This window comes from Argiope bruennichi, chromosome X2 (assembly GCF_947563725.1).
Source record: "Argiope bruennichi chromosome X2, qqArgBrue1.1, whole genome shotgun sequence".
Taxonomy (NCBI): domain Eukaryota; kingdom Metazoa; phylum Arthropoda; class Arachnida; order Araneae; family Araneidae; genus Argiope; species Argiope bruennichi.
Genome location: NC_079163.1, coordinates 69,519,210 through 69,531,437, shown reverse-complemented (window position 1 = coordinate 69,531,437; position 12,228 = coordinate 69,519,210). Strand labels below are relative to the sequence as shown.

Sequence of the window (12,228 nt, the reverse complement as noted above, 5' to 3'; positions counted from 1 at the left end):
AGATTATCTTCAGCTCACCACCACTGTAGGTTCCAACTGGAAGAGGGAGCTCCTTCAACTCCATAGAACAAATTTTTCCCTCGGTTCCTGTGACGCAAGGAAATACCATATTCAGAAAGTCGTTTCTTGCAAAAGATATATGTAAAATGTAAGCGTGGTACTTCAGTTAAAAGCACTAGCGTCTCAATCGCAACATTTATCCTATGGGAAGGGCAAAGCGATCACAAACCGTACTTTTCACTTACTTTTAGGAATGTATGACTGAGAGGAGCACCAGGGATAAGTGTTGTCTTTTTAATGTATCACAGCGCTTTTCCTAATGTGTTGGAAGCGGAATGATATTATTTTCGAAACAATATGTCGATAAATTAGTTTAAAACATATTTTTCAATAACCTTTCATCTTATTTAATGGATATTTAATAAAAATACAATTTTATCATATTTATAGAAGGATTATTTAATATAAATACCGTTTCATATTTTATAAGCTTTCCTTTGTACATTATTTCATTACAGCGAATGCTGGAGAAAAAAATGACAGTAAAAATCGTTTAGTACAAATGAAAAATTTCAGATTATTTATTTTCTTCAGGTGGCTTTTACTTGCTTTCTATTGTTGTTGCTTTTTATCACTTCTATTGCTGTTTCTAAAGGTTCTGAATTTCCTGATATTAAAATGAATCTTGGAAATTATTTAAAAATACTTTTTGCCTGATGAATGCTTGCAATGATACATCTTCATAGCTGGTGATTAGCTGATTTTGAAAAAAAATAAATAAATAGTAATATCTTAAGTTATATTCCTTTACAGAAAAACTTCTGAATAATATGGAAACATATTTTTCATTAACATCAAATGCGCACTGTTTCTGAAAAAAAAAAAAGGACTTTTAAAACTTTATTTGATTGTATGAATGCAATATCTTTATTGTTAGAGAAAAAAATATTCCACTAATGATTATTTTGCCATTTTCACTCCCAGAATAGCTTATGTCTATTTCTTTTATAATGTCTTGAAATTTTTACATGACATATTTAAAAGGGAATCTTTGTGAGAGACTAAATTGGTATTAACCATTGAAGCGGTTTTACAGAGAAAAATCAAGGAAAACGAGACATTATTGGAATTCTTTGAATCCTCCTTATGCGAGACAAATTTCTGAATTCTAATCTTTTAGAAAACAGTTTGGGAAGAAGGTGGGTTCCTTAATTTAACGAGAACAAGAAGTAGCCAAACACACTCTGAATTAAGCTAGGATATTTTGTTGGCTTTCGAAATTGGTGTACAATTTTCCTGAACAAAACCAACACTAACAGACTTCAATGAATCAACAAAAATAGCCGGTTTGGTTTGGATGAAAGTTATTTTGTAAGCGTACTCTGTACATGTCAGTAAAAAATACCATACAAACAAACATAAACCTAGTAAATAATTTTAACTAAATAGAAGTCAAAGACTAAATTAAAAATTTACAAACAATCTTGGAAAAGTACAAATTAATCGATAAACGAATCTACAGTATAGGTAATACCGAATACTAACGGTGTATAAAGATAAGAAAGTATTGGGGCAAAGAGAAAGGAAAAAATTCTGTGAATTAAATTCATAAAAGTGTAAATAACAACAAAGTGTGTGTGTGTGTGTTTTTTTTTTGGGGGGGGGGCTTTCAGTGCTGCAGGAATCTAAGCTTTGGGAATTATAAAGATGGGACTCATGGAGATTTCTGCAAGTTGGAAAGCTATGCAAACATTGATTCTGTCATCGTAAATTCATTTAATAATGTTGGTTATTTTAATACTTTATACTTTTATGCAAATACTTAAATGCAAATTTTAAATTAAATTAGATTAATGTTTATATTTATAGTTTCAAAAGAACAATCGTAATCTACAAACTTTCACCCCAAAGCCATATCCAAGATACATTTTTAATGCCGGAAATTTGTCGCTATAGGGGATAATATGAATGTTTCAAAAAATTAATAATTTAAAAAAGATAAACTGCTTGTACAAAAAAAAAAAAAAATGCCATTTCGGGACATGTAATGATTATACTTATTGCAGATTGAAAAATGGTCAGTGAAAAATCATTGTTACAGGGTTTGTAGCTACAAAGTAACGAAATTGTCTGCTATGTAGCGCTGCAGTCGCCAGTAGTGAGCTTTTTGGAAGCGAGATTTGAGATGAGTTGCAAGCCACGGTGAAAGAGAATCAAAAATTTCATTCCAAAATTTGGAAACGATTGCAACTGCGTTTCAGTGGTTTTGCTTGTATAGGAACTAAACATAAGTCGGGAATTTTCGAAACGAAACCAAATCTGAGCTTTATATTGTGGGCGCTTTGTGCTGCCTGTTGTTGCTGAGGCTGAAATCCTTCTTTGATTCATATTTTACATTTGGAATTATTATTTTGCTTGGATTTATCTGTTTTCTGCATGCTCTCTTTTCGATATATTAAAATTTTTCTGTTTCTCTGTGCACTCTCTATTTTAATGTATTTTTAGAATGCGAATGGATGCGAACGTCGAAAATGTCGCAATTCTGAAAAAATTAATTGACAAATTTAGATGCTGTCTGTGTTCTAGAAATCAATATAAAACACCTGGATTAATATTATTCAATATTCTTTCGGATGACAGAAGGTTTGCTTATTAAGTGTTTTTTGAAATTTTTGAAATTTGATCGGGGGAAAATTGCATCTCGGGTTGCGTTGTATCACGAATCCTGCTTCCAGAAACAGAAAAATGTATTCTTTGTTTATATATAGAGCAGTTTTAAAGACAGATAAGGACACAATCATGAAACAAAATAAAAAAGAATTAACTTTACGCTTTAATGAAGATCCGCGAGTGGAGCTACATTAACATTACTTTGAAATTTGATCAATTTGCTTACATGTTTAAACAAAGCTCTTTAGCTATCAATTCAAAAAGGATTAAAAATAAAAAAGAATGTAAAAAATTAACCTCTTTTATAATTGCCAAAGGAAAACTAATGAAAACATCGACGTGTTTTAAATCTGTAAGCTTATTTTAATTAAATAAAAGCCATATAGAGTTGCTGTTAGCGCCCTCTCAGCACTAGCAAATGTCAACCATACCCCGCATTGGTGTATGGGCTGAACTCCTGCAATATGTGACTTTTTCCCAATCGGCAAAATTAATTGCTTTTAAAAATACAGAATGTAATTAAAATTTCGAATTTAATTTATATGTGGTTTTTAGTTGAAGCGGAGATACACAGGTTGAAATTTCAAAACTTCTACCGATTTTACTATGCGAAAATATATTATTACGGAAATAAAAGCTTTGGGTGGCTTTATGGAATAAAAGCTTACCACTATAAAATCAAAAATTTTTATTTAAGTTTTGTACCTCTAACTAAAGGGTGCACTGACAATTCTGCATTTTTCTCGTGTGAGCTTCCGTCATGAACGGTAGCGTTTGCAAGTAGACGAATGAAGGGTTGATCACTGATGGCGATCATAGTGATCTGCCTCAAACAAAAGAGAAGTGCACTTGCATCCGTTGCAAGGACAGATTTATGATCTGTGATGCGGTAATAGTTCTAAGACTAGAAATTGAGGGAATTAACCAAGCCACAAGGAATGCCAAGAGGGAACAGATTGATTATACTTATCCGCATCTTGCAGCCATGGACTCTAGACGAAAGCAAGCGATTCAGGAGATGGAGGCCCTTTTGGGTAAGATGAACCTTATTAGTTCTTGTCAGGACTCGAAATGTGAACACTCTAAGAAACTCTCCCTGACCCTGAGTAGTGATAATTTCGTCTCTCCAACTGAAAGGAAACTTGCCAGAAATAAACCAGAACCCCCTAAAAATGTAATTAACATAAGCAATAAATTTCAGGTTCTCAATAATATCCCAGTTGAAAATGAAACTCCCAATACTGCAGAAAATAAAATACCACCAATAATGGTGAAATACGCAGAAAACTTTAATGAAATATTATCCCAATTTGCCAAAAACTGTCAACAAACTGAATAAAGGCTTCATAAAAATATTCCCAGAATCGACTGATCAACACAAAGCCATTCAAAATTTCTGCAGGCAGAAGGGTTATGATTATTATATCATAACCCCCAAAAACAAAAGACCATTAAAAGCAGTCATCAAAGGGCTCCTCCACGAATATGACACAAAAATTATAGCACAAAACCTAGTTGATAGTGGTTTTCCAGTGACTAGGGTAGTCCAACTTACCCAGCTAAGAACAAAAAGACCTCTTCTATTTTATATGATTGAACTAAATAAAACTGAAAAAGCCAGGAAATTTTTAAACTCGAACATCTGGATTATCTTAGTATTACAGTAGAGCCCTATAGAGGTCGCAACCTAGTCTCTCAATGTTATCGTTGTAACTTTTTTCACAACGCAGCGAATAACTGCAACATAAAACCCAGATGTCTGAAGTGTGGCGAAAGCCACGAAACTAATGCTTGGGCGATAAAAGAAAAATGCATTAATTGCGGCAAACAAGGGCACATAGCTTCTTACCGTGGCTGTGAGGCCTTCCCAAAAATTCAGTCTACAAGAAAAAATAGGGGCAACTATTTTAACAAAAAGCAAAAACTCCTGGGGGGACACCTCGAAATGAGGATGAGATGCTTCCGGCATGGTGATTGGATCTCGCCACCCTGGAGGGTACACAAATAGGTGGGGGATCTGACTCCTCCCATCGATGACGGAACGTACTTCCTTCGGGGAGGGTTGTACCGTGGCCGGTGATGGCCCTTAGTACTCAACCACAGTTCCCACCAGTGTTGCTGTTGCGGAGGTCCGGTCATTCAGTTTTATGGTTTAAATCCGTGTGCCTTCGTGGCGGGTCGGAGAATCAGATGGCTGACTTAACAAAAACCAAGCTATGATCAGTTTTGAAGGGCTTTTTAAAAACACAAGCCATCATGAGATGGCGCCTCGATTACACCCTTACGACACAAGCCCACCAGAACTGTCACCACAAACCTATGGTTACAAACAAACCGACAACACCGCTTTAGAAGGCAATGATTTTGCTGACATTGTAGAAGCAATGAAAGAACTTAAAAAGCTAACGACCGATTACCCGTTACTCTTTTCACAGCTTAAAAAACTAAAAACCGCAAACACTGTTATGAAAAAACTGGATATACTCATGAAGGCATTCGATAACCCAAGTCAACCTGTCAGTGACTAGTTTTCTCCTGCAATAGCCTTCGCATAGTCTACTGGAACGCAAATGGCATTAACAATAAAATAATTGACCTTCGTAATTTTGTAAATAAGTATAACCCCGATGTAATCCTACCGCAAGAAACCCACCTTATACCACAAAGAAAAATTTTCCTGACAAACTATTTCTCATATTACAGTTACAGAGCTAACCAGACTGGCGGCGGTACTGCAATTTTAATTAAAAACGGTGTACCTCACTGTGAGGTCCCCCCCCCCACCTTTACTACAACGTGTAGAAGAAGCTAGCGTGGTAAAATTAAATTTTAAAAATCAAGATCCAATAACCCTAATCTCTATTTATATCCCCCCTAGTGCAGATAATTCCAATTTTATTTTCGACATCGAAAACCTAATACAAACAGGACCTAATCAAATAATTTGCGGAGACTTTAACGCTCACCACGTTCTTACTAAGTTTCGTTCTGAAACGAAAGCGCACTATCATGATGGAGGAAGTCTCAGCGGTGAAGATGCCAAACTTCATTCCGTCCGACCCTTCCCTCTGGTTTACGATGGTGGAATCAACATTTGAGTTGGCTATTCCAAAGCCAATAACAGCTTCTCGCACTAAATACAATTACTGCGTGAGCATCTTGCCTCCTGAAATCGCGATAACTGTGCGCGATATTATTCTTTCACCCTACGTAACCGACCCTTACAGCCAACTAAAATCTGAAATCATTTCCCGATACGGAGAATCTAAATCCCAGGAAACTCGTAAGTTATTGGCTGGAGAACAGTTGCATGATAGAAAGCCGTCCGAACTGTTAAGAATTATGCAAAGACGCGCGGAAAATCACAATATCGCCGATTCTCTTTTACTGGAATTATTTCTTCAGCAACTACCACCTAATGTGCAATCGATTCTTGCCTCAATACAACCTTTGACACCTCAAAAAGCCTCTGAAATTGAGAACAAATACTGGATATAATACCAAACCAGGTAAGTGCTGTTTCGAATTCAACTGCTACAACTGATTCTGAACTGTTAACAGAAATTAAACTGTTGCGTAAAGAAATTGCGCAGATGCATCGCCATTCCAGAAGTCATTCACGGAATCGCCAGCCTCGTTTGCGACAGAAAAGCCCTGCCAGTAATGATGATATCTGTTGGTATTATTGGAAGTACAACTCCAAAGCGCAAAAATGCGTTCCGCATTGCATTTATCAGCCAAACCACAACGGCAAGGAGTAGCGGCGACATGCGCCTCGCCCAGTAGTTCTCGTCGCCTTTTTGTTCGCGATAGAAAATCAAATGTAAATTTTCTCGTTGACACTGGCAGCGATTGTTGTTTGATTCCTGCGACTAGGAATGATAAACTGTGTATTCCGATTCAAAAATTCTTTGCAGCAAATGGTTCCATCATAAATGCTTATAAACAAAAGTTATTATCTTTAGATTTAGTTTTAAGAAAACAATTTGTTTATCCTTTTTATATTGTGATATTAAAACTGCAATTATTGGTGCAGATTTTCTACATCATTTTAACTTGCAACCTGGTTTAAGAAATCGTCGTTTAAATGATTAGAAAAATAAACTCTTTATTTCACTAATAACTATCGGAACATCACTGCTTAGCGCATGTATACATAGAACGGGGATTTCCCGGGCGAAGTATTAACATACATTGTATTAGGGAAAGTAAATAGGTAGCGCTTTAGAATGACATGAATGAAAGATGGCACTACGATCACTACAAGATGATATTAAGCTCTTTGCATTTGTCTTTAATTATAGTTAAGTATTGTTAAACTTCACATAAGATATTGTATCGTTTTGAGTTTTGAAAGCTATAAATAACACTGATTTACTAGTTCTTCTTACCTGCATTGCTATTGATTGTTAATATGAAATTATCCATTTTTCAAACAAAATTGACTATGATAATCCTCGATGCATGAAATAAGACAAATGTAACCACATAACTCTGTCACTTATGTAGTTGGAAATTAGTCTTATGCCACTTTCATAATCCTTTATTGCGTAGTTTTTTTTTACTATCCAATATTAAAATGAAAAGGTATTGCCAGTTTTTAAAATACTAAATATGAATCAAGTTAAAATTTAAAGAAATTATCCTAAAATTAATCACAAATTATGTGATATCTCCTTTCTTTTTTATGGACTTGCATCACTTTCAAAATAAACAGTCCATATATCGATTGCTTTGTTCATAATTAATAAGAAGATAGGCTTTCAATAACATCTGGTATTACTTCAGATAAGGTATTGAGATCATAGGCATTCATTCCCTGGCTATCCTTACACAAATATTCCATCGGCTAGCTAATTCGTATTGCTTATCAAATAATCTTTCAAAATACAGGATTTCAAAAATATTCAAAGAATAATTTATATTGTATCATATTTTTCCATAATGCTTTAAATATTTATAGCTGTAAACATTATAATAAAACAAGAATTCATTATCTTCTATACAAAAGCAAAAATAATATTTAAAAAATTTAATTAATTTATTTTAATTATTAATTTATTGTTTTGTTCCTTTAAGTCATCCTTCATAAGAATTTTGGGCCCATTTTACAAATCTTACCTCGAAAAATCTTAAATAAAAGGAAATCTTGAGGAATTTTGTCGATGTAATATCGATTTCCTTCTCCCATCACAATTCTTCTTAATTGTCATAATTTGCTAACATTATACTAAATCGCTTAAGAATATTTAATTTGTGTGGATGAAAAATGGTAGAAAACCACCGTAGGCTGTAGTCCCCAATTAAAATAAAATATTCGTTGTAATATTCATTACTAAAATTACAGTACTCTTATTAAAGCGGCGAGTTCCAATTTAAAGTGATGAGGGCGCTTCGGTCTCTTATAGAACGTTGTACATTGAAATTTTTAGTTCCCAAATAAATAAAGAAGAATGGTATCAAAGTAGCAGCTGTTAATAAACTGAAACAATTTAACACTAAAAAAACTGAAACTAATTTTTCAAGTCCATTTAATTAAAATAGAAAACAACATCTACAATCTAGAAATAATATGCTTCATGATTGGTAAACCCAGAAAATGCGTGAGAAAAGTAGTTGCATATTTTTTTTCGAGCAAGAAATTTGCAGATCATACTTCGAGCTGCAATACATGTTCATTGCGTGCATTACGCTGAAAACCACTACTCAAGCCAATACCTAAACAATGGAGCTGAAAATTTTGTATCCTAGTGTACCTTCATTGAATGACGAATATATATCCAGCCAGGTGTTTTATGACTTACTTGATTTACATAAAATATGTCAGCATGACGTGTGAGGGCCCTCTCTTATCTGCTATCGGAATCTTTTATTATTATTATTATTATATACAAAGAAAATCAAATATTCTTCCTGTGCGAACCGGAATTTTTCCTGAGCATTACTGCTTTTATTGATGAATTTTTTGAATTGTAGAAATTTACGACGCAAACTAAATTACTTTTCAAAAGAAGAAAAATTAGATACCACTATTAAAATTTAATGCATATTTGTTAATATTTATACCAAGTGTAATTCCAATATTTTAGGTTGGTTAGCAGCGGCTTGTCCGCTTTAAAACGGCAACTGTCCACTGCCTCGAGTAGCAACTCTCCGCGTCTGGATGACGAATTTTATCTCCATGACAAAAAGTTCTGGTTATTTATCCACATATTCAATCGGAACTGATTCATATTTATCATAGCCTACATGAAAATAAAAAGTAAAATGATAAAAAAAAAAAAAAAAAAAAAAAAAAAAAAAAAAAAAAACACCCTACAAACCGTTGAATCAATAGCCGCAGTTGACCAGCCTTTTGCTACATAAAAGAAAATTTCAAAATTATTCTTAAAAATTACTTACTCTACTATATTTTAAATTCAAATTGTGTATTATAAGTTTGAGTTAGAAATCAAAAACTTTACACATATAATTTTGAAGAACCTATTATTCAATTAAATTTTTCTATAAAACTATAATAAAAATATTCATTTACCATTAATTATGATTCGTTTTCGTTTCTCTAAATATATTCTCCGAATTAGCAAATGAAAGTATCACTGAAAAATAATTACTTAAAAACTGAAAGTTATCTGTTGGATAATATTTTATCTGTTTTCTGGAAAATTACTTCTTATTACTTTCTCATATACGAAGTATGTAACGAAGCTATACAATAATCCTCAAAACTAAATAATTAAGTAAATTAATCGAATTTGAGATTTCGATGACGTCCATGTTTCTAAGCTTTCGAATCTTATAAACGCATTTTTGGTCTCATGTCTGTCTATCTGTGAACACGATGTTTCGAAAAAGTTTTGAGCTAGAAGAATTGAATTTGGTATGGACATCCCGCCGTCCAAAAGAAAATTTATATTAATGACGATATGTTGGATAGTCAGTGTGCGAAATTTAATTTTTATGGTTTCCTGCACTACATTCCTAAGTTCTTATTTTGATTGAAAATTGTAGACATCAGTAGACATGTATTGTCTTTTGATACTATAGAAATTTTATGAAAGATGGAGAGGAAATCGTTACTCTCAAAATCCTCTGCCCCTGCTATTCGAATCTTCTCGAGACTGTTGGGTTGAAATTATTTCAAAACTTTTATCATAGGTGATTTAAATGAATAATTTTTTTAATTTCAAAAAATTATGTCCACGCTAATACCAATCAGCTACAGTATATATAATAATTTTCTTATCCTTCAGTTGCTGTTGAATTTTTAAATATTTATATTATATTCTGACAGAATATTCATTATTCCTTGAATATTTCAGTATTCCTCTATTTTGATAGATTTATTTTTGTTTTAATGCTTCAAACTGCGAGAAGAATTAAAAGTTTCAGATAATTTATCAGTCCACCCCAAATATTTAAAGAGTGGATAGAAATGCGGCTTATTTTTAGTTCATGAACTAGATAATATATTTCTTGAGTTATAAATCTCTGAACTAATTGTTTCAATTTGAAAAAATTGTCTTTTTTTCTAATTTTTAAATTATTTTTAATTGTTCAACTGATATACTTTAGTTTCAAAGATTTTTTTCAATGCTTTTTATGCAAAAATTCAAAAATATAAGTTTTTTAGATCATTTTTCAAAAAAAAAAAAGTAAAATTCAGCGTGACTACGTATTACAAAATGCATGAGAAAATTAGTTACATACTTTTTTTCGAGAAAGAAATTTGCAGATCAAACTTAGGACTGCAATACATGTTCGTTGCGTGCATTACGCTGGAAACCACGACTCAAGCCAATACCTAAACATTGGAGCTGAAAATTTTGCACCCGAGCGTGCAAATTTGTTGAGGTCGAGTACAATTACAGATTGATTATAAACCTCGGAGAAATAGATAAACGTTCATAGGGTCTCCAGTTACAGCTTTCAGAACAACAAACTGCAATCATACCGATATATTATTCTTGTTGAGCCTTGCTCTGTGCATTTAAAATGAGATATGATGAGAATAATATTATTTGTTTTGCTTACTCTTTTGCATTTTAATATATATATATATATATATATATATATATTGTATTTACTTATTTTTTTCCCCTTAGGTTTGCTATTTTGTTTTTATTCTCTTCTTAGTTTTGTGTTTTCGTTTTTTTTTTTTTTTTTTTTTTCAGAAACAATGACTTGGATGCAAATGTCGAAACTGGTACGAAAATGGAAGAGGCTTAAGTCGAAAGAAGAATGTGAAATACTCGGTTTGTAAAAACCTGGACGTATGTTATTCGGGATTCCTTTAGAAGAAAGCAAATACATTTAAAAATTAATTTTTTATTCATTTATATTTTGAATTGAAAAAGATTTCGAATAAGTTAATTTAGAATATGTGTTTCGTTTGGGCATAAAAAATGTATAACTTCCGTGTTTGAATAGATTAGCTAGTTGGTGGTAGATGCTGGTCTGGAGGGAAATGCAATCGGCCTTTCTTGGATGTGGACTGGTTTTGTAGATGCTGCAACTTGCGCGTAGGAGATTCTGGTGGAATTGGAGAGATTTAATTGTTTTCTTGGGATAACTGTGCTTCCTTTCCATGCGGATATGTGTTCAGGGGACTTGCAGTTGATACTGGTGGGGTTGTTGATTTTCTCTTCGAATCGGTATTCTCTAGTTGGGTGGCTTCCTTCAAATTTGATGCATCTCGGCTTGGCATGACAGTTTCTGGCTCAGTGAGAAAATCTGGAACAGTTGTAGCAGATCGTGGCTGTAGATTTATTTCTGTTGGGATTTTTAATTTAAACATATAGATAAATATTTCTATTATTGATATTTTAAACGATTCTGATAAAACATTTATATTCAAATATTTTTAATCCAACAATCCTACGGGAAACAAACAAACAAAAAAAAATGCATGTTTCAGTTTATTATTTTCTGTTTGTTACAATTTATTGTCTTCGGTAAATGTGCATTTTATTTTTATAAATGTTTCAGTTCAGTTTAAAGTTTTTATAAATGCATTTATTTTTTAATTCCCAATTCTCCTTTTTTTATAATTAATATAGACTTCTGAGTAATTTGCCACCAGGTTTCCCGTGTAAGAATGAAAATTAGTCAATTAATTTCACATTAACAATTCAAATTTGGCCTGTTTTTTAATTGATTCTTTCTATTTTTCACTTTTGTATATTTAGAAAGAGATAATTCTAACACATGTTATCAAAATATTGTCATCATGTCAAAATTTAAGTGATTAAATTTTAAATAATACGGGATTAATTCTTTATAACCGATTGCACATTTAAAGAAACCTGGGTGAATTTAACTTCTGTTTTTTAATATAAACTTTAAAGTAGGAAGACAAATTGCTTATCAGCGATTTTTTATAAATTATTAGTCTTGAAATAACAACAATTTAAACGACTTATTTATTCTCATTAGTTAAAGAACGGTATTTTGAATGAACTTTATATAAAAAAGAAACTGACGTTGCATAATGTGAGCCTAATCAAAATGCGTTTATTTTTTTTAGGTACTGAATCATCCAGTTGCAGCTGCCTTGAA

At 32.6% G+C, this 12,228-nt stretch overlaps 1 protein-coding gene across 1 annotated transcript; it reads left to right on the top strand.

Moving 5' to 3' along the window:
• Positions 1-5,679: 5,679 nt before the first annotated feature.
• Positions 5,680-6,168, top strand: LOC129959797 (uncharacterized). The gene has a single exon (XM_056072689.1). It carries the CDS (start codon positions 5,680-5,682, stop codon positions 6,166-6,168), a length of 489 nt encoding a protein of 162 aa, XP_055928664.1.
• Positions 6,169-12,228: the final 6,060 nt, after the last annotated feature.